The sequence below is a fragment of the Lepidochelys kempii genome, chromosome 9 (genome assembly GCF_965140265.1).
Source record: "Lepidochelys kempii isolate rLepKem1 chromosome 9, rLepKem1.hap2, whole genome shotgun sequence".
Classification (NCBI taxonomy): domain Eukaryota; kingdom Metazoa; phylum Chordata; order Testudines; family Cheloniidae; genus Lepidochelys; species Lepidochelys kempii.
Window position 1 is genome coordinate 37,501,017 of NC_133264.1, and position 23,765 is coordinate 37,524,781.

The following is a 23,765-nucleotide window of genomic DNA, read 5'->3' on the forward strand; positions in this document are numbered from 1 at the left end:
CTTGAGAGGAAGGATGAGTTTGTGGTGGAGGCGCTGGACTGAGACTCAGGAGATCTGAGATCATGTCTCCTTTCTGGCACAGATTCCCAACATGACCTTAGCCACATCTCTTAATCTTATCATGCCTCTGTTCCTTATCTGTACAATGGGGATAACATCTTTTCTGTATGAGTTTAAATTGTACACTCTTCCAGGCCGGGGCCAACTCTCACTCTATGTTGTCCAGTGAGTAGTACAAGGCCCCAGTCTATTATAATACCCCTCAAACTCCTACCCCTCCTTCTCCCAAATGGATCAGTTACAGCAGTGGTTCTCAAACTCTTGTATTGGTGACCCCTTTCACACAGCAGTCCTCTGAGTGTGCCCCACCTCCTTATATTTCAAAACACTTTTTAAATATATTTAATGCTATTATAAATGCGGGAGGTGAAGCAGGGTTTGGGGGTGGAGGTTGACAGCTGTGACCTCCTGTGTAATAACCTCACAACCCCCCTGAGGGGTCACGACCCTCAGTTTGAGAACCCCTAAGTTGCAGAATAGTAAAGAGCTGGGTTGAAGAAGAATATGTTGCAATTAGAAGAAAATAGATGGTCTAGCACACCTTGCAGGACTACTGTATTATTGGTAGCTTGTTCCATAGTCGAAGTCCGAAGGGATCATAACAATACCCTTGTTCTAGCTTTCAACAAGGGGCATCATGACTAGACGTGTACTTAGCACGGTTGGTGAAATGTCAAATGGTCTGGCATAGATCTTCACCGAAGCCTATGATTTAGCTTATGACTCCCATAATTGACAGAATGCCCTTCTACAGCTGCAATATTATAGCGTTTTATACTATTAGCACTGCATTTGTACATACTGCTGAGAAGGGGGCTGCTGAGGGTTACAGGAAAGAGGGTGGTTTTCTCCCTCCCCCCACACCCCCAAGTCAAAGTTTTTCATGTCCTTCTGTGAAAAGGAGTGCTCTGCTCTCTCCAAGCTACAATGCAGGTGTGAAGACACTGAGCATCACATTGCAATCATTTTATTTTCGTGAAGTCAAAGCATGTTCAGAGTGTTCTTACTGAACATTCATCTCTGCTATTTCAAAGCCAAATTTCTTCAAACTAGCTCACGCTCGCGCTCTCTCTCTCTCTCTCATCAGGACTATGCATGTATTAGGTCTGCACTTTTTTAAAATGAAAGCTGTTTGAACTGCGTGCAAGAAGTATAAAAAATTACTTAAGTGAAAGTTGTCCCCTTCACTTCCATTCCACACTGAGAATTCAAATAGCTGAACTAATTTAATCAAATGGTTTACTTCTGCATTGAGACAAGTATGTAAAATTTCAGCCCCAAAGGCAATTTTTAAAGTAAGTTATAAGCAGCTGAAAACAAGACTTCAGAATGGAGAAGCTTCTCAATGGTAACATTAGTCATTGGTGACAGTTGACAGCCCTGTGTTATGTGATACCTTTTATAACCCTGATGCATCAGGTGATTGAGACCAGGAAATAAAGTTTAGTTTCTTGTCAACACCTTTATTACATCAACCATAATTACAGTGTTACTACAGGGACATGACAAATCATTAAGAATCAACTAACTGCAGCTGACATTCTAGATCTGCATCATGAGTTTGTCTTCATGTCAAAAGGTGGTCAGCCTCCAAACCTACATTCTCTTGTGTGAGTTTGCAGCAAGGTCAGTGAGGGGAACCCAACCTGTGTGAGAGGAATACTTGAGAACTTCCCCTGGGGCCCAGAATTTCTGTTGGCGGGCCTGCTTGACAATGAGCAGCAACAACAAAAGGATAGTAACAGCAAGTCATGCGTCACCTCCAGCAGTCCCAGCCCCTTCATCTGAAACAGCCACATGACCAGCGTCAAGAACAGAATGAAACTCCACAGCAATTCGCATTTTTAAATAGTGATACAAAGAGTAAATCAGCCAGGATTTGAAATTTGCTTTGTTGTAGTCACATTAAGGTACTCTCCTCATCTATATCTGCGGACTTTCTTATCTGTGGATGTCCCATTCCTCCACCATTTGTTGGATCTCCCAAATATGGAGTGACCTAGTGGTCTACTCAACCCTTATGTGATATGATGAGACCCCAGGAAATGGTCTGCAGAATCATGCTGTTAGGCTTTTCAGATGGTGGTTTAAACACTGGCCTAATTCTGTCCCATTTGAAATCAATCAAACTCCCATTCACTTCAATGGAAGCAGAGTAGGACAATGATTAGCACTCTTGAAATTCCCTACCCTTAGAATTAAGCAGTGCTCTAGGCTTTCCATTAATGTCATTCCACACAAACAAACCTTGGCACTCACAAGATCCTCTGCTATTTTAAGAATTGCTACTTTAAAAAAAAAAGCCTAGTACTAGTTCTAACTAGTAACTGTGAGGTCTGTTGCAAAATACTCCCTATCTTTCAAAATTAGTAATCAAAACTAGTTCAAACACGGATAACGTAACCCACAATATACTATTTACTTTGACAGCTCTTGTTTTAATTCACAGGGCCTCAGTGCAATAGAAATGGTATTTTGTCTTCTGTAGAGATTATAAAGCCCCTGGAACTCCCTTTATTACATTGCTGCTAAAATGGGAGACATCACTGTATTTGCTTGTGAATTGCTGAGTGTGGGTTGTCAAGGCTTAACTCTGTTTTTATAAATGTATGTTACTCAAAAAGGCACTTATTTTGAATTTCTGTATAACACCCAACATATTTTCTAGACTGTATTAAATATGCATTTTTTGGGAAAATCCTGCCTTGAGATAACCTCACCCCACCCCCACCTTGATCTAATGGAGTAGGTACATTGTGTGGGAAGATAGGATGGACCCTTTGTGCATTGCAAGAAAGGAGGCCTGGAGAAGGCTGAGGGATCCATTACTGTGCAGAAGCACTGGTCAGTGCCACATTTTAAAGGGGGAAATGTAGTGGCTGAGAGAGCCATTGCAGCACCTTAATTTGCAGGAGCAGCTCTGTAGCATCTCCATAGCTTGAAAGGCAGAGGGTTCCTCCCATCCATGGGTGCCAGAGTTCTCCATTGTGCAGCTGGCTGCTTGACCTTTTATCCGGGACTAGTTTTACCACTTCTTATGAAGACAATAATGAGTGCATGTCTTTCCATCAATACTTACTTGTAGGTTTTTTTGTGTTTTCAGCATGTATATCAGTGTTGATTATCATTTCAGTCCTGCTTTATATAACCAAAAAAGGGTTTTCATGTATCTTAAGTTCATACTCAACTAAATGATCCTGCATTTTAAATAGTTCTCTCTCATATGTCACCATATCAGTCATTGCCTTTAACTGTTCTTCCTCTGCAGGATGCATGCAAATTGTATCGACACACAAGATATCCGTTAAATACCTCAATGAGTGGGAAGTGCTTTTGAGATCTACTACTTTTAAAAAGAAGCTATATAAGAGCTAGGTATTATTATATACACACTCCTACACACATATACAAAGTGTGTGTGTGTGTGTATACACACACGCATATGACATATGGTGTGGGAAGAGATAGGGAGTCTAAGCTCTCATCCCTCATATTGTTACGGTGGTTCCATAGAATCATCACAAAAGTCCCACTTGAGTAACTATTGAAGGGAAAAAGTCTGAGAATACAATAGAGAAAATAATTCATCTAGACAGTGGCTGGGTACCTTAATATAATAAGTGGCACTATTTTTGCAGCAGTTTCTTCTGTGAGAATATGTAATTTCCCATTTTACAATATTTGCACAGTAGTGCCAGGTTTCTGAAGTTGGTTGTTACATTTGCGAACTCTGGGGTGACTACATCTAATCCTAATCATTCTGTTGTGCAGGACATTATCCTGATATAAAAACAGCAACCTACTTCTAATTGAGGTCTCCAAAAAAATCTACTGTGAGAGCTTCGGTATGTGAGCTAGAAAGGTCCATTGTTCCTCAGATGTCTGAAGACTTGGCAGAGCACTTTGATCTATTTTTATACTCTGAAATATTCTTTTGCTGTCTAAAAAAGAAGCCAGAATGCATCCATTATATTTTATTTATTTTCAGCTTTCTATTTTGAGTTCTTATTATCTGAACTATTGATCCATTAATGAAAGTCAAGAGAATATCTGTGGGGTCAATGACATTGGTGAATTTTTCCTTGAGGCTTCTACTTACTCTGACTGCCTGACTTTGAACCTGTGGGTTTGCCTTTCTTTCTAAAGCATTTGTGTAGACTGGCACCAGAAATCCTGCATATCCACTCTCTTTCCTAGATTAACACACTGCTATTAGCAATCAGGCTGCTTTTGTTTTAACCTGACTGTTGTATCTGGACAGAAGTGACTTTAGAGCATCAAACACATTGGAGAGTGAAAATGTAAGGACTGGTGTCATTTGCAAGTGATATTTGCTACAAATAAGCTGGTTAAGAGAAGGAAAGGTAGAAAGACAAAACCTGTGAAAGCAGTCTTTATTTTTCAGATTTATAAAATGGATGTCTGACTCTAGGTGCACGAACAGAGATTAAAACAAAAATCTAGGATGCATTGCTTTACAGATCACCCTATCTAGCCTCCTCTGGCAAAAGCCTGAGTGAGTAGATGAACACTGTAACCCATACATTTAACTGCTTGATTCATTGAGAGGGAGATCTGAAATTGTGAAGAGACTAAGGGAGTATATTCTTTCAGGGGTATATCTGATTCCTTGTGCCAAGCCCAAGAACGAGGAGGGGTTGGCCTAAGGAGAAAGCCTAAGGTTGTAGACCTGTTCTGTTTTGTGGGTACACAGCTATTAGTCTCTGCACTGGCTACCGCCTACCTCCTCAGAAAGGGAATTGCTGGTGGATCCACTTAAGAGTAGATCCACTAAATCCCCAATCATCCGCCTTTCCGTCAGTTTACCCCCTACAGATCTCTAAAGAAACAAGCAAGGTGTCCTCGTGGACATGTTATCCATGATGCCTACATAAACCCTGGCATTCTCAGCCCCACCCCAGAGCCCACACCCCCAGCCAGAGCCCTCACCCCCTCTAACACCCCAGCCCCCTGAGCCAGCCCAGTGAAAATGAGCAAGTGATGATGGGGAGAACAAACAACGTGGGGGGAGGCCCTTGGAGAAGGGGCGGGGCATGGGCGGGGCTGCAGAGGAGGGGTAAGGCAGGGGACGGGGCAAGAGTGTTCAGTTTTGTGTGAGTAGAAAGCTGGCAACCCTACTTGGCATGAGGGTTTCCTGGTACAGTGATTTCCACAGACTGGCTACTGGATAAAGTAGTGCTTTCTTTTACATCAGTTCTAAATGAAATGCTTATTATTTTCATCAAAGCCACAGTCACCTCCAGAAAGTTAATTATAATTCACTATTCCCCCTTATTGATCGTACCAATTTTACACACAACTCCCACTTATTACTTCATTCCTCTCTCCCCATCTCACCTCTTCCTTGTTGCCCAAAGCTTTACCTCCTTTTTAAAGGATGATCAGAAACCAACGGTATTACTGAAACAAGGAGCAGCCTCAGACAACTGTGTACTGGTGTGCCATTTCCTCTAGCTCTTTTTAAACACGTGCCCTGTTACCTGCTTTTTATATGGGTGATTTGCAACAAAGAAACAGAGTGCCTGGCAGTTGCTACAACTGCTGAAGCCACATTTCTGCATCTCACCCTTATTCATTATCCAAGTTAAAATAAAAAGGCCTGGGAAAAGAATCAAAGTAGAAAAGAAGGGAAAGCACCATTAACTCTTCCAGTACCCTAACCTTTGTAATAAGCATGGAGTTATGAAATACGATTATTTCATAAGAGGGCTATTTATCACACATAGTAGTCACCATCTAGAGAGGCAGAGCAGCAACCTTTCCATGACCTTTTCGCAAAGAATCTTTTACCACGGCTAGCCAAGGGCTTCAGGGCAGTTAACCAGTTCAAACGGTGCAACTATTGCTCACGGTGTCTCTCTAGTTTCCCTATCCCTCTGTGAAAGGGTGAACTGCTTTAGGCATAACATTACAGCTTCTGATGAACAGAAGATAAAAAAGCAACCACCTTTTTAAGCTACATTCTTTCTTAGATTCCTTTATTTGTGAATCAGAGGTAATAGTTTAAGCAAACACTCTCAAGGGAGTGCAATATATAATCTGCTTCCTGTACACATTTATTATGTGCAGCACAGATAGCGAAGCCTATATAAAAGGTTAGCTGACACTGTCCATTACACAACCCTGTTTTCAGTTGCTTATAACTTTGTTGAACCATTTGGGGCGGAAGTCTTCCTTGCTGGGTGTTTCCCTCAGGTATTTTGGTTTTTGTTTGTTTGAAAAGTTTCAGCTAAAATGGTTCAATTTTTTCTAAGACTAAGTTTAGGACAAAATGTTTTTGCCCGTGGTTGCATGTGGGTTTTGGGTTGTTTTTTTTTAGAAAGTCTCCCAGCTCTTTTATTAAGAAACATTAGCACCTCTGTATTTTGGAGCAGGGACTTGAAATTTGACAGTGAGCTCCACCTCACCTACTCAAGATTTTCCTGCAACTAGACAGTAAAGGTGTGTCAACACCAGATCAGTTGCGTCATTCAGATAAACTGAAATTTTTCATCTGACGTTTAGCTCATGGTTGGTAAATGTCTTATTCCCCATATTTCCTCATAAAAGCATCAATTTTTTTTTTTAATTTTAAGAGGAGTAATTAAAGCTGCAAACTGTGGGCTGCTCATAAAATGGGAGATTTTTGTCTCAGAATACTCTCCCAGATACAGTGTCCATTCAGTACTTGGCCTTGTGGTAGAGCTGGAAACCTTAAATGGACACCCAATGCTGCATTGCAAAGGTAGACCCCCTTTAGTCTTTGAATAAGGCAAAAGTTCCTCTATGGCCCTCCAGCTCTAGTTCAGACAGCCTATTTTTCCTCCAGATAAAGGAGATATGATTCTGTGGACTGATTACTTCCATGCTGGACAGGGCTGTTCTGTCTTCAAGATGCTTGGAGAATTAGCTCCCTAAATAAGATGCATTTTCAATGAACTGGGATTATATATATTCCAAATATACAATATAGGAAATATTGCAATAGAGACAATATTGGCACCTAGAGGCCCTGGTTAAGAAAGGTGCCCCCACTGTATTGTGTGCTGTACACAGGTGTAATCAAAAGTCCTTGTCCCCAAAGCAGCTTACACATTAGGCAAACATGAGAATATAGTGGACAACTCAGAAATTCACATTACTGAAAATGAGTTAATTTGTTAATGCTCAGGGAAAAGTGCCAAGGTTTTCTAAACAGAGCTAAGATTTAACTATATACGAATGCTCCTAGCAAGAGATCTTGACCTTTGCCTAAGAAGTTCCTTGACAGGCTGAATACTGAGGGTCTGATTCTCTTGCTTACACTGGTTTTATTCTGATGTGGCTCCACTGACTTCAGTGATTACACAAATGTAAGTGAGAGGAGATAGAGTTGAAGGTGGGCTGGAAGAAGACCCCATCCCTGACTCAGGCTTACATTCTAACTTAGACCAATGATAGAGTTCAGATGCATTAGATCTTGGGTTTACCAGAAGACCTAAACTCAAAGTAGGTGAGATAACTGGTTTAGATATAAAAATAGTACTTTTTAACAATCTAAAAGAAATTTTTTTTTTTTAAAATACCCACTCTGAATACCTTTTTATTCCTTAGCTGAGAAAGAAGAAAAAGCAGGAGCTATTTTGTGATTGTGTGAAGGAAAGACAAAAATAGAACCCTTCTGCTAAGGAGACACTTGTAGCTGTTACACCCAAAGAGAAAGTACTGTCCCAGCTGTACATTTCCCAGCTGTACATTAGGGTCGAAGCCTAACCCCCTATAGACTATGAAAGCATTAACATTGTCTGCAAAAGGGCCAAGATTTCACCATAATGTCATAAACAAGCAGCCATTACTTTCTGTCCTTGACTTTCCGCAGGGTGTGTGTGGGGAATAGACTTTGGAAGATAAGAAAAAAATACACCTTTGCAATATTGCACTTCTAAATTATGTGTGCAAGGTCGGTCCATGACAAACAAAATAACCAACCCATTTAGAATCGAATATTTTCCCTCAGGTGCTTGGCTGGCTGGTTCTTGCTCATGGTCTAACTGACTGCCGTATGTGGAATTTTCCCTCAGGTTAGATTGGCAGGAATGTTGGGGTTTTTCCCTTTCTTCTCAAGCATGTGGGTATGCTTCACTTGCTGGGATTATTTTGGTATATCACTACTAATGCACCTTGGTCCCTCCTATTATCTGCCCATAGCACATAATAGGGTCCTGTAGGCTAGGGTGACCAGATGTCCTGATTTTATAGGGACAGTCCCAATTTTTGGGTCTTTTTCTTATATAGGCTCCTATGACCCCCTGTCCCAATTTTTCACATTTGCTGTCTGGTCACCCTACTGTGGGCAGAGGTGACAGTAAGCCGGTCTGGTCCAGTACAATGCACCGGTAAGAAAGTGCCAACTGTAGCAACAGGGCCGCTGATGAGGTAGGGGGAGGAAGGGGCAACTGCCCCAGGGCCCGGCGATATAAAAGGGCCCCGGGCTCTGGCAGCAATTTAAACGGCCAGAGCCCTGGGTCCTTTAAATCGCTGCCGAAGCCCCAGGTGGCATGGGCTGGACAGTGCTGAAGGGCTGGCTGGGGAATTTTGGCCCCAGCTCTGCCCCTTCTACCCAAGGCCCTGCCCCTTCCAGGGACCCAGAGACACCCCCCCTTGCCCCCGCACCTTGCCCAGGACCCCGGCCACCCTGCGTACCAGTAAGTCATTTAAATTACTTTCACCCTTGCCTGTGGGCTGTAATACTTTGGTCTCATTTCAGTTGTTGGGTTTAGTGTGCACTGTGCAGGTGGTGGCCGCCTGTGATATACAGAAGGTCAAACTAGATGATCTGGTGCTCCCTTCTGGCCTTAAATAAGTGACTCTAATTATTACTACATGTAATAAAGCAGGACAAAAGCCATTGTGAGAAGAGAATAAAAAAGCAGGATACCTTCCTGGTGTACTTTGTACAATTCCAAAGCTATATCTTACTAAATAACCCTCTAATGGAAATTTGGTTCTTTTGAGTTGTGCATCATTCAGTTGTTTCACTTTAAGAACATCTTAGTTGTGAATATGAAAGAGTAACTTATCCAGACAATGTTCTCTAACACAATTTACTCAAAATGAAGAATGTTTTTTAAAAATACAGTCAAACACTAACAAGCCTTGTGTTAAAAATAACTAAGTTTCAGATTTGCATTAGATTTGGATATGCTAGTTTTCTTTAGGACACACACACAAGCCATTCAAAACAAAAATGCAAGGAAACTACTGAAATCTGTTTAAACTCTGCAAGGAGTTTTAGTCTTTAATATGATTTCCGACCTGTCTGATCCAGCAGCGTTATTAAGCTACCTTGTCTTGGGGACCTCTGCATTTCAAACAAATTCCTCATTTAAACAAACTTTTCTTAAACAAAAACAGAAAAACCCCACCTCTTTTCATAGCCACTCAGATGAGAAATTTAAACAAAGATGAGGAGGGCTGGCCTGTAACTAGGTGGATTTAGTTTGTTTGTTCAAAGGGACAGACAGCTGAGACTAGGTTCTATGGAAATGTGCATGTGCAGATTTCTAGTCATCAAGACAGAGAGCCATTTTTCAGATTATAGTGGTAATTCCAAAGAACCAAAATTTATTTTCTGTGTGTGTGTGTCAAGGAGGGCAAAAATGGGAAACATCCCTTATTGTTTCACAGTGATTCTAAAAAGGCCAAACATTTTTGTTTGCAACATATCCCCTTGGGATTCTAAATTTAATATTTAACTAGATCCAAAGTAGAGTCTACTTGGAATCAGGAAAAAATCAAAAGAGGAAAGAGTGGCTCTGGCATGCTACTGTATAGCGAGAGCTTGTGAACGTTCCTATTTTTCTGTTCTTTGTTAATTTTAAGGCAGCATAGATCCAAAGTGAGAACTCACTCAAGTGCTTTGCAAGCAGAAGAATAATCTGGTTCAAGGGAGACTTTTCAGCAGAATTTTTAAAAGGGCTTTCTGTAGAGGATCCCCAAAATCAGACACTCAGACGACAAGCTGAATTTCCATAGGAGGATGTGGACGCTGCTGCTTTTTGAAAAATACTCACAGTAGTAGATACACAAGTTGTCTATCCACTCATGCTTAGCTGGGTGCTCAGACATTGGGCTTTTCACAGCCTCACTGGTATATGATTTCATTTGCAAATGAAATTTAGTGTGGATAAATGTAAAGTAATGCACATTGGAAAAAATAACCCCAACTATACATACAACATGATGGGGGCTAATTTAGCTACAACTAATCAGGAGAAAGATCTTGGAGTCATCGTGGATAGTTCTCTGAAGATGTCCGCGCAGTGTGCAGCAGCAGTCAAAAAAGCAAACGGGATGTTAAGGAATCATTAAAAAAGGGATAGAGAATAAGACGGAGAATATCTTATTGACCTTATATAAATCCATGGTACTCCCACATCTTGAATACTGCACACAGATTCACGGGGGAGGGATAGCTCAGTGGTTTGAGCATTGGCCTGCTACACCCAGGGTTGCGAGTTCAATCCTTGAGGGAGCCATTTAGAGGTCTGGGGCAAAATTTGGGGATTGGTCCTGCTTTGAGCAGGGGGTTGGACTAGATGACCTCCTGAGGTCCCTTCCAACCCTGATATTCTATGATTCTATGTGGTCCCCTCATCTCAAAAAAGATATACTGACATTAGAAAAGGTTCAGAAAAGGGCAACTAAAATGATTAGGGGTTTGGAACAGGTCCCATATGAGGAGAGATTAAACAGGTTAGGACTTTTCAGCTTGGAAAAGAGGAGACTAAGTGATAGAGGTTTCTAAAATCATGAGTGCTGTGGAGAAAGTGAATAAGGAAAAGTTATTTACTTATTCCCATATAAGAACTAGGGGCCATCAAATGAAATTAATAGGTAGCAGGTTTAAAACAAATAAAAGGAAGTTCTTCTTCACTCAGCGCATGGTCAACCTGTGAAACTCCTTGCCTGAAGAGGTTGTGAAGGTGAGGACTGTAACATGGTTTAAAAGAGAACTGGATAAATTCATGGAGGTTAAGTCCATTAATGGCTAAGGAATGGTGTCCCTAGCCCCTGTTTGTCAGAGGGTGGAGATGGATGGCAGGAGAGAGATCACTAGATCATTACCTGTTAGATTCACTCCATCTGGGGCACCTTGCATTGGCCACGGTTGGTAGACAGGATACTGGGCTGGATGGCCCTTTGGTCTGACCCAGTATGGCCATTCTTATGATATGTTCTCAAGGTACAAGTATTCTCCCCCACGTACCACGGTCTCCTTGTGGTACAAGCTCACCCATTGCTCCTATCGGGTGTCTGCACAATGCTATAACAGTCTCTCCAGCATCAGAATGGATAGAAAAGTGTCAGGGGGGTGTGCGTGTTTAAATGACATTAAGGCTGTGTCTACACTATGAGCCATGGGTGTGAGCTCCCCTGCTTGTGTACACATGCTCGTGCTCATCTTGTAGCCACAGGAGCATGGTCAGTGGCAGCAGAGACAGAGCTTAGCTGTGCTGAGCACAAACCCTCTGAAACCAGTGGGTATGTACTCGGCCCAGCTAAATTATGTCTCCACTGCTACTGTCTGTGCTACTGTGGCCATGCTGCTATTTATACTCCTGCTGGCTCGATGAGAGCTAGGGCAAGTACATATATATGAACAAGACAATCACAAGCAAACTCATAGTGTAGACCTGGCATAAAACGATTTCAGCCATTTGCTGTGCTGGAACATGACTGAGACTGAACATGAAGCAGATAAGGGTGGGGGGAGTTTCTGCACACTGATGCCAACATTTTCAAAAGCTTTGGCAGGATCAGAGAGTCACTTAGGAGGCTAAGTAAAAGTTGGATTCCCAAAAGACTTACAAACTAGCGCTTGACCACACTTAAGTTGCCTGAGCACACATACTGTTCAATGGGATTTTCAAAATTACTCCTACATTTTATATACAATAATGAGGCCTAGACACCCCAGTGTAGTGCGCATTTTAAAAAAGCAGGCTATTTTCAGACACTGCCAAACAGATGATGTCAGAAAGAATGAGGAGGAGCAGTACCTGGAAGAGCCCATGAGCAACCTTGGGATTTCCTGAAAATACTGTTTGGGCACCCATTTCTCAGACCACACCTCCACCCTGCCCCAGTGCTCAAGCCACTGGGTTCTTAGATTTGGACATGACCAATACCAGCTTTGAAAATTCCCTGGATTGCCACAAAGCCACTTCCCACACTTTTGAAAACTTCAAATTTCCACCTTACAGACCTAGAAATAAACTAGAGGGAAAATTCGGAAATAGGGAAGAGAACAGACAAAAGTCTTACTCTATAGATTATTAGATCGGTCTTTCCTTGGGTCCTCTTGAGAACAAACTGGGGTCTTACAAAGTCTTTAAAATTCAGTGGCAAAAAGTGATGTGCTACATTCATCCCTGGTGTATTTTGACTGGATTCAGTGGAGTTACACCCAACAATGAATCAAGCTCAACTTCAGGAGAAAGGCTATGTAAGTTATTGTAACACTGGTTTTGTATATTATCTGATCTCTCCCTCAAACTGAAAAATGCCAGCAGTTTGCAGCTCTGATGAAATAGTGACTTTTTGTTCCAAGAAACTCTTTCTTCTTTCTTAAAGAAAAACATAGCAGGAGCCTGTTCACCAAGGTCTGAATCTCTAGCAAACAGCTTGTTGCACCTTAACACGCTGGAAATGCAACATCAGGCACCTGTTGTATGAAGACAGATAAAGCATTATTTGCTTTAAGTGTGGGAACTTTCGTTGCACTTTCTACTGTGAACAGATAGTTAATTCCCAGCACTTGCAGAATCATTTCAAAGTAATACAAAGCCGGGGTTGGAAGATAATACTACTTCCATCTATGGATCACTTATTTTGGTCCCCAAGTACTATAGAAATTTAGTAGGTAACCCAAGCTTGGTACTACTTTATTTTCTTAGACTCTTCACTTCTTTGGGGCGCTCAAATTTCAAATATGGGCACCCAGGTGGTGCCCAAATATCTGAGTGGGATGCTCAGTACTGCCTTTCAGTATGCAAATGACTATTTACATGTGGTGTGAAGCACAGTTTTACACATCTAAATACAGGATTTGGATGTCCTGTCTGGGGACCTACATTTGAAAATTGGGCCCACAGTGTGAAGTGGCAGTGTTCATCAGTAGCAAACGCGGTTGCGTTTATCCGCTTGTGAAAGAGTCTTCCCCTGGAATGCTGAGGACACATTAATACACAATAAAATGTGTTGGCTTGGCAGAATCCAATTTTAATTTTTATAATTTTGCCAGATAATTCTGGTTTGTTTTAGAGGTTTTTTTTAAATGCATCAATTGTACACTTTCACAGTTGTACAAAATTATGGGTTTAAGCATTTTTTCTGATTTGTACCTTTTTCACAGTTGTGGGAAATTAAAGGTTGTGTGTGTGTGTGTGTGTGTAAAAATTATTATTTAATGATAGCAGATGGTGAGATTCAAAAAGTTTAAACTTTAACTGTTCAAACACAAATGTCAGCATCACGTGTCAAAATATACAAAGTAAACATCCTTAAATCAAACTACGTTCTCAAGCAGTGTTTTTCTTGCTTTTCCTATCTGTAAATCATCATCAATGGAAATATATATATTTGTCTGTGTATGGTGAAATTGGCATTTACTGACCAAAACTCTAATCCTTCCAAGCCAAAACATACCACAATGAAATCACAATTGATTAATAAATAAGTTTTCAAAGTGGTGCCCAAGAATCCAACAGCAGTAATGTCAATTGGAACCACGAATACAGTTAAAGTCCAGTTTGTTAATAAATATTTACCCTTAAAGTCAAAACACATCATTTACAAGTCTTGTAAATACCAACAGCTTTCAACTACTGTTCCATTGCAAGGCAACGTGTCATGCAAACGGTCTCATTAATTGAGAGAGAGAATCTTCTCCTACCCACCCACAAACCAGGGACCATGTCCTCTGATAGCATAAATCAGCACAGCCTCACTAACTTAAGCATACAACTTGATTTCATCTGCACTGATCAGGCTGTTATGGTTCGCTAATCATGGTAGCTATCTCAGTTGTTCAAGAATTGAATTGAGAGAGCTTCTTAATGTAGGCAAGGTCATAGTGGGATATTTTTTACTAATTTCACACGACTTGTACAAAATTCCCCAGATAAAAGCTCTGTAAAACTAGAAGTAAGATTGAATACTTATCTCTAACTTAAAGGTAAAACATTACAGGGATGGTTTAATTATTGCAAGCCCAAGCTTTACACACCCAAGCAATTCAGAGTTAACGCTAAAGCTAAAAGGAACATAAAAAGTTAAGGTATGGAAATGCACAATTAAGGCACCCGAACTTTTATTCTGTTTTCCACCTTCCTCCTCCCCTCTACCACTTTCTTTGGCACCCCAACATTCTCCTATCCCCACGTTCCATGATGCACACGCTGATTCCCCTCTCTCTCTCTTTCCTGTCTCCTGTATTCCTCTGTAGTTCTGGTGCAACAGGTGCTTTTTAAAAAGAAACATTTAGGATTAATGGTTACTTTTTGCTTTCAGTTATGAAGACTGACAAAAAAGCTTTTTCAACGAGTGCTCACAAATATTCTACAGAGAACTTCACACAGACTTGTCTTCACTCCCACTGAGAGCAATAGGAGACAGTAGCAGACTGAAAGAGGGCAATTCTGAATGAAATTCTTGCAAGAAACGAACATTAATCTTAATTCCCCTCTTCATCCCCCACTCACCCCTCTGAAATGTAGCCTATGCACAAGAGTTTAGTATACTGATCTGTATTGCTAGTCATGTTGCTTAATGCACTGCTTGAAAGTGCTCAGATACTAGTGATGAGGGCAGTATAAGAACCTACATACAGTAGAGATTCGGTTTGGCCGAGGGTTCAGAATCTGGGTTTGAAGTCAGACTGGGACTAATGGCTCAAGGGTCACATCTCTAAAATCTCATTAACTGTTTAAACATTATTTGAGACCCAAATTGCAGAAATATCTTGCAAGAAATACTCATCTTATGATATCTACATTGTTTTGGCCCACATCCAAATCAGATATAAAAAACAAGACCACCTGGTTTCAGGCATGTTCAGATGAGGGTTTTGAATCCAAACCCTCCTACATTTACCTAGGGATATAGTGGGTTTTTCCATCACTTGAACTCTAAATCAAGACTGGATAGCTTTCTAAGAGATGTATGCTAAAGTTCAAATAGAATTTATGGGCTTGATGCAGAAATTCTGGGTGAGGTTCTATGGCTTGTGTTTTGCAGGAGGCCAGACTAAACAATCACAGTGGTGCATCCTGATCTTGGAAGAAAATCTATTTTTTTCTATTAAATTAAATCTATTAAACTAAAGATTTTATCAGGAATTCAGATCTGAAGTATCAATCACAACCTCTTATTCTATGAAAAATAAGTAAGTTTGTTTTTAATGTGGTTTTTGTGGATATTTTTGTTCCAATTTGACATTAATGGTCTTTATTTAATTATCAGTTTATATAAATATGACGCAGGATTTTCATTTTTGGCAAGTCTGGTCCCAGTCTGCACTCCCAAGCCCCCCAGTCTCACACTGAACTGTGCCCCTTCTGAAACCTGATTCCATTTCTTCAGTTCTACTCATCAGAATACATACTGTATACTGATCAGGAAGGCCAGCTTGTTCCTCAAATGCCAGCTCTTCAGTAAATACCAGCTTATCTCTGTGACACAAAGGCAACCTCAAACACTCCCCTGGCAAAGTCCACATTGCTCACATATTCTGTGTACTTCCATAGGTGTCAACATACTACAGGGTCAGAAAGCGAATATAGTACACGCACACACACATATATATGCATTGTGTACGTTATTATACACCCACACAGGTGCACACACAACACAACAATAAAAAGTACTGGGGTAACTGTTAATCTTCCTTTGTTTTTTGTTTTGTTTAAATGTAATCTTAAGCATATTGAATGACAAGCAGGAGGGGAAAAGTGTAACAAAGTAGTTTCTTGATCTGTCTCTGAATATGTACCAATATGCAGTATTCGGTTGAGATAAATCAGCTGAGATAAAATAACTGTCCCAAACTTTCCCCTTATGAACTCAAACCTGTTGTGAGACTCAAAGACGTTCAAGCAGGTTTGTTTGACATGTCTGCTTCAGCCAGGAATTTAATCTCATGACAAATGCTGTTCAGATTTCCAGCCCAAACTGTGCGGATTCAAGAGAATTTGGATGAATCAGAGAAGGATTTTCAGGTTCTTAGAGCTTAAGGATGGGAATCAAGACACCTGGATTGTTTTCACAGCTCTTCCAGCCTCTTGCTAGGTAACTTTGAGCAAATAATTATCCCCATTTTAAAGAGAGAGGTAACACCTATGTATCTGATAGGATGCTGGTGATTAATGTTTGTCAAGTCTTTTGAGATCCTCTGGTGGGTGGTATTATAGCAGTGCAATGTATTGGTTTACCCTCCTAATGAATGATGGATTATTCAGATGGATGGGTGTTCAGCACAGTATCTAAACCTTACTGTCCTAGAGCATATTGCAGAATTCTTATTTTTTCCCACAGCCACCATCAGCCTCATTGTTAACTGACTGACTGAAAGAGGAGAATTTATATGGCTGCCCAGTAACAATTGGTGGAGCTGCCAGGAAGATTTTATCCCTCACTGGCATTCAACTATGATAAGTACTGTATGCTGTGATCGAGGATGACTTGTGATTAAAGCTGGTCAAAAAAAATAGGATGTGTCAGGAAATGTTCCAAATATGTCAGTCACTGTTGTTCTGCAGGTCTCAAAAAGGGACAATTTTTCATTTATTCAAAATTTTTCATGACAATTGTTGTTGAACATTTTTAGTTTAAAAAAATGTGTGTGTGTTCTTTCCTTCTTCCTTTATTGTCGCCGAAAAAGGGAGGGAAAAGAAAAAAGAAAACCTGAGGCCCAATTTTTTGTTTTTCCAATTTTGTTGAAAAAAAGGAAATCTCTTTAAAAATTTAACTTCTTTACAAAAAGATTCTATTTTTTATAAAAGGCTGTTTTTGATCACATAATATTCAGTTGTAAAATGTCAATCAGCTCCACTCTTGTGTAAAATGCAAGCTGTGTGGTTTCATCAACAGGGAGGCACTACTTACAAAAGAAACTGATGATGGTTTTGCAAGAACTTGATACTGTAGAGGCCAATAACACTACTGTTGCACTCTTCATTGGAAATCATGTACAATCTAATTAACTGAGACCTGGAACCGTCCAAGGGCAAAACTGAAAAACGATTCAGAGAAGCTACAGATCATTTCAATTTCTTAGCTAATGACTGATCCTGAATGTAACAAGCATAGGTTGGGCATAGAAGAGAAGATGAACGGATGGAACACAATTTTCAGGGCCTTCCATCTCCTCTCGCATTCAGAATTGAAGATGCCAACTTCTGCCCCATGACTGTATTTGGGAAGGAGGTTTCACCACAGATTGTTGCATCAAAATAGTGGGAAGTTTTGACAGTAAAATCATGAAAGACAAGACAATGGGATTTGAAACTGTCAGTTTTTAAAAGATCTGCACTCCTGCCAGTCAGCTCAACACCAATCGAGTCTGTTTGCTGCTCAGTCAGAATGGTTTGGTTAAAACTTTATAACAGGCCAAGTGCTGATGGGGATAGTAAGTAGGTAAAAATGTACCATTATCCAAGAGCAGATAGAAAAGACTGATAATTCTAACTAGTTAATAGGGCTGGAGTCTCAATTAGCATGTCTGTGTTTTACTTATAGAATTGAAAGTGTTTCATTTTGGCAACATATGCATTGTTTTTGTGGAACAAACAGGTGGACAAAGTGAATCACGTAGTATGTGTATTCTGCATTTCATTTAATAAAACATTCCTGTGCTTTTTTTCCCTACAACCAGGAATTTTTTTTTCTTTGGTCCAGTTGGGAAAAAAAGTAACAACCCTTGTATATCCCATTCCTCTAGACTACTGTATGCTACAGGAACAAGGACCCCTAGGACAGGTTATAAAGGCCATGGGTAGTGCAGTGAATGCTGTTTATTGTTCAAAGGCTGTATGGCTTCACAACAAACCATCCAGTTGCATTTGCCAAATGGAATATATAATAATGCTTAGTATTCATAGTCTTTAACTAAATATAATGAAAATGTTTAAAAATAAAAACCTGTGAAAATCCATATTTTAAGTGTAAGCTTCCTTTTTCCTTTCATTGCCAAAGCCACAATGTATCACTTAGAAGTCAGAAACAAGCAATAACGGTAGCCCGTACAACCTAGTATTCTGACCTTGAATTATCTCTTGAATTCCACAGGGCTAGACCTGGTCAATACTTGGATAGGACCTGGTTTTCTTTAAAAGTGTCCCATGAGGAGATGTTAGCAGTTCAGTAGGAATCACTCTTCCCTCTGAATATCAAACCAGTGCCTATGTGTGGAATTAGAAAGTATTGTGATGCTGGAAGTGTCATCTGCCAAGGGGAGCAGTGGGGACAAAAAAAAAACTTAACTGGCTTCAAGACTGAGCTTGATAAATTTATGGAGGGGATGGTAAGACAGGACTGTCTACCACTGCATGTGGCCCACTGGCAACTTCCAGGAGCAAAAATCTCCAACTGCCAGAGATGGGCCACTAGATGGGGAAGGCTATGGGTTACTACAACGTGCAGGAGGTCAGACTAGATTATCATGATGGTCCCTTCTGACCTTAAAGTCTGAGTCTATCTTTTGACTGAGATGTAAAAAAGAGGCACTAATTACTTATTACAAGATTCTATGGCACTTTTCCAAAAAGAGTGGGAGTATTCCTGACCAGAGCCCAACTCTAATTATATGCTGTCCACCTACTCCTAGTTCCAGTTGAAGAATTTATTGTCTATAATTATAAGCAAAGAATGGCTGTTATCTTCCACTCCCGAAATGGTTGGATTTTAGTGGAAGACATACATAAGGCATATTACTTCCGAAGATATTTTATGGTGCCTTTCATTCAAAAAATATCAGACAGCCATGATAAAGACATGGAGAATTCCCATCAGAAAGGGCTTAAATTATATCAGTAGTTCCCAAACTTTTCAGGGTTGCATCTTCCTTACTCCTGTCCACACACCCATCAGCCAAGGCCAGGAGCAGGGCCACAGCTCCTGGGGGGTGGAGTGGAGTGGGGAAACATGGATAGGGTAAGGGGGCCGAAGCTGGGGGCAGGTTTGCGGCCAGGAGCAGTCTGCAGCTGGGGGCCAAGGCTGCAGCCAGGGCCAGGCGCATGGCTGGGACCCCGGCTGGGGGCGGGGACAAAGCAGAGCTGGGAGCAGAACGAGGCTGGGTGATGCTCCCTCACTGCCCCCTGTGGGGGCTGGCCTGAGCCCTGCTGCACCATCCCCCCCCTCCCTGAATGTCCTTCCGTGTCCTTTTAGGGGGGTGCCCCCTAAAGTTTGGTGACCACTGCTATACATCACAGACAAGTTTTCACTGACACTAAATTTCTCCCAGGCTAGTCTGGATGAGTGGCCGGATCCACTAATCTGTCTGTAGGAGATACTACAGAAAATAGCTGGATAAAAAAAAACAAACCTCACCTGCAATTAACCAAACCATTCACAATGGTGAAATGTGAATTTCAGACCTGGTTCAGCGTCACACCCAATCCAGATAATACATTTCTCTAAAGCTACTAACCAAATTCTTAAATGCTCCACTTTCGTGTTTAAAATGAAAAGATGTCCCTCCCTCCACCCTGATCAGATTACTGCTGTACAAATAGGATTGTAGTATTACAAAGAAAGAATTAATATCAACAAAACTGCAGTTATTAATGGGTAACCAGGCACGTTGTTATTCTTGTATTAACTCTTGTTAGCACTAGCCTGCAACTGTACCACTGTGTTTTGTGTTTTTCAAACATCTTCAAAAGTTATCAGACTGAAAATGGAATTAAAGCCTGCTCATTTGGGGGTATGATCTTATACGGACCGTGCACCACTGGTCACTTAACTCTTTACCACCGACTTCAATGGACACAGAATCAGAGCCCTTATTCTTTGTCTGAAATGAGATTATGGATATTTCTTTATTCAAATCCAGGCTCTGGATTCCCATTTTTCATGCCTACACACTGGATTCTGCTAGCATGAGGAGTTGGATATGAAAAAGGTTAAGTGAAAGAGATAAGGGTAACAGAGAGAAAATACTGCTGTATAAACTGGAAGGTTCTTAGACAAATCTGTCATACTGAAAAAGGAATGTTTTCTAGCTAGTCCTGCTGGAGAGCCTGTAAAAAGGAAGCAAACTGGTTATCGAATGGGGGGAAAATAAACATTCAAAATGTAATACCTTTAATAACTGGGTTTTGAAACCTTCAAGATGGTGACATTTCTCCCCCATAATGATATCTACCTCTCTCAAACTTCCCACTACCGTTGCTTCATAAACCTATTGTAATGACTTATTCTGTTTTACATACCATGATATTTAACCACCTACATGACACATGTAGTGTCAATTAGAAACAACACGTTTCTCGGAATTTTTTCTTCATCTGGCTCTCTTGAGAGAACTGTCACCACGGTCTGCTTGCTCCAGCAGAGGTCACAACTACACAGCTCTGCTCTCAATGTGCACTCAGTCATATCTGATCTACTGTAGTGACTAAAACATGTTAAAATAGGTATGAACTGGAATCCTTCCCCTCCTGTACATCAGTAGAATTGCTTACCAGGTTTCCATTAGGGTCAGTAATTTATACCTGTGCAAAGCTTCTGGTGACAATGTGACTGCATGGATATAATAAACTTAATTTGGCCTCAAGAATCTTTATGATTAGTGATGATGGAAGAAGGAAAGAACCCATCTTGACTCTCAGATCCCAGGCTTTGTTTGATGTACTGGCAGTTTGAAAACAACACCAGGTTTTTGCTTGTTGACTGAGTACCCAAGACACAGAATCACTGAGTGAAAATAGACCTGGAGCTCCAAAATGCTATTTTTACAGCCACTTTTACTCATAGACCCCCACTCCTAGAGTGGATAAAACAGCAAAGAGAAGTATGCCAAGTATGAACATGGCAATAAGTAGGTCTTCACTCTTTGTGATCTTTGATTAAAATTTGTAGCCATATATGATTACAGAAGTATTTATCACGGTTGCTCTGGACAAAACACAAATAATTTGCAATGGGCTGTTGGTGACTGTGGTGACCACTAACTCAAAATCAAGATATCAGATAAGGCTTTATCCATAGCTAGAATCAGAACAAATTCAAAAGAGCAACATTAAAATGAAATCCAAATGATAATTTCAAGTTTTAAATTAACATCAGTAGCATACTGGGGGCTTGGGGTAGAGAGAAATAGCCAAATATTTTAGATCTCTCATTGCCACTTTGGGGATAGGGAGAGTGGATGCATTCTATCTTTTTCATAGCTTGTGGTCACCTCTCTTCCCAGCTGCAAGTGCAACCATACTTCCAAATAGGAGTGATACAAGGTTGATTATGTGTCTTTGAAACAGTGTAAAGAAAATCCTTTTGTAAAATTAGTTTGAAAAATTATACTTGTGCTTCTGGAAGCATAATTCATTTTACTTTAGTTTTTGATAAAAACAAGACAATCAAAAGCCAGAAGTTGATTATTATGGTGTTACAGTAATGGAATTAATAAATGTATTAATAATCACATCCGTACTTACACACCACATCATTATCAGCCTCCTCGACACATCATGATTGATGTTCCAGTAGGTGAATGGAAGGAATGTGATGTAAAAAATTTCTTCACCCAAGGCAGATGAAAACTTGAACAGGTAGTAGTAGAAATAATTCTTCACAACATATTTCTGTGCACAATCCTGAAAGTGAAATGTTTTTAGCATGTTTCAGTAAACTTATTGAATTAAATTGTTAGCAGTGCAATTGTCAAGGTTCCTTCTCCACTCTGAACTCTAGGGTACAGTGGGGACCTGCATGAAAGAGCCCCTAAAATTATTCTTACCAGCTTAGATTAAAAACTTCCCCAAGGTACAGACTTTGCCTTGTCCTTGAACCCTATGCTGCCACCACCAAGCGCGTTAAACAAAGAACAGGGAAAGAGCCCACTTGGAGACATCTTCCCCCAAAATATCCCCCCCAAACCCTACACCCCCTTTCCTGGGGAAGGCTTGATAAAAATCCTTACCAATTTGTACAGGTGAACACAGACTCAAACCTTTGGATATTAAGAACAATGAAAAATCAATCAGGTTCTTAAAAGAAGAATTTTAATTAAAGAAAAGGTAAAAGAATCACCTCTGTAAAATCAGGATGGTAAATACTTTACAGGGTAATCAGATTTAAAACATAGAGAATCCCTCTAGGCAAAACCTTAAGTTACAAAAAGGCACAAAAACAGGAATATACATTCCATTCAGCACAGCTTATTTTACCAGCCATTTAACAAAAGGAAATCTAATGCATTTCTAGCTAGATTACTTACTGACAGAGTTTTTGAGACTGCATTCCTGATCTGTTCCTGGCAAAAGCATCACACAGACAGACAGACCCTTTGTTTCCCCCATTCCAGCTTTGAAAGTATCTTGTTTCCTCATTGGTCATTTTGGTCAGGTGCCAGGGAGGTTATTTTAGCTTCTTAACCCCTTACAGGTGAAAGGGGTTTGCCTCTGGTCAGGAAAAATTTTACAGCACTGTATACAGAAAGGTGGTTACCCTTTCCTTTATTTTTATGACAGCAATTTAAACAACTAGGGCTACAAACCAGTTTGCAATTCAAACAGCAATTTGGTGCAGTGAGACTCCAGAACTGTAGGTTTAGTTTTTCATATTAAAGTGAATTTTATAACTAACTGATGCATAGATGAAATGTGTTTTCCCTCCTCCCACAGTCAGTTATGACAAGTGATATACAGGAAGACAATTAGACACACGCACGCGCAAAGGTTCAGACCTGGACTAGTCTCTGTTTTTGGAGGGTCAGACGTGGAACCCTCCTGGCCCTACATTTAGGGAGCTTATGCAGCTTTAGATAAAAGGAAGAACTATTGCTCTTGACAGAAGAATGTGATGAGAAAGCAAAACCCAAAGATCAAATAGAATAGTAAATAAAGCAACTTGTGTTTTTGCGCTTTGCCTCACTGCCTAAGGAGACTGGATTAACAGTTGCCTTTATACATCCTGAAATTTGCCCTAGGATAGCAAGTGGTATCCCTCCTTTATAAACCATTTTTTACTTTCAACCTCCATTTTTCCCCAACTCTCTTATCCAGAGGGCCACAAACTCTGCCTCTATCTCAACGGGGAATTAAGCAACTGTGGAAATAGCATATCCTCTCCACCATGTGAGGTCCTGACAAGACGCTGCAGTGGGACAAGAAGATTGACGTAACTTTTTAAAAACTCAGTAAATGCTGTGCTTCGTGACACAGGTAATTTATAAGCTAAATTGCTTAAATTTAACTTGATTCAACTTTTAAAAGGGCTGCATGAGCAGATTGCAAAATGAGGTGGGTATCTGTGAACCAAGGGTAAGAAATAGTTCTCCTATTGTTATGTGCTTTAATACTCCCTGTTTTTCATCCCTCTCCTATTTTTTGTATGTCAATACACAACATGATTCTACAGAACAAAACCTTCCAGAGCACCCATCTCTTATAGTAGGTTATTACCTGTAATTGCCCTTTGAAGATGTACATCTTTAATGTTTGTTT

The 23,765-nt window shown here is 40.4% G+C and overlaps 1 protein-coding gene across 3 annotated transcripts in view; it reads right to left on the reverse strand.

Moving 5' to 3' along the window:
• SGPP2 (sphingosine-1-phosphate phosphatase 2) overlaps positions 1 to 23,765 on the reverse strand; it is an 83,591-nt gene that overhangs the window by 23,006 nt on the left and 36,820 nt on the right. Inside the window, exon 2 of one of the 3 annotated variants that reach the window (XM_073359951.1) lies at positions 21,756 to 21,914. The exons of 1 other annotated variant lie outside the window; for it this stretch is intronic. In XM_073359951.1, the coding sequence (XP_073216052.1) occupies positions 21,756 to 21,914 (159 nt within the window). Of the gene's footprint in view, positions 1 to 21,755; positions 21,915 to 23,765 lie in introns of those variants that run through there. One more of the 3 variants, XM_073359955.1, reaches the window with a different exon arrangement.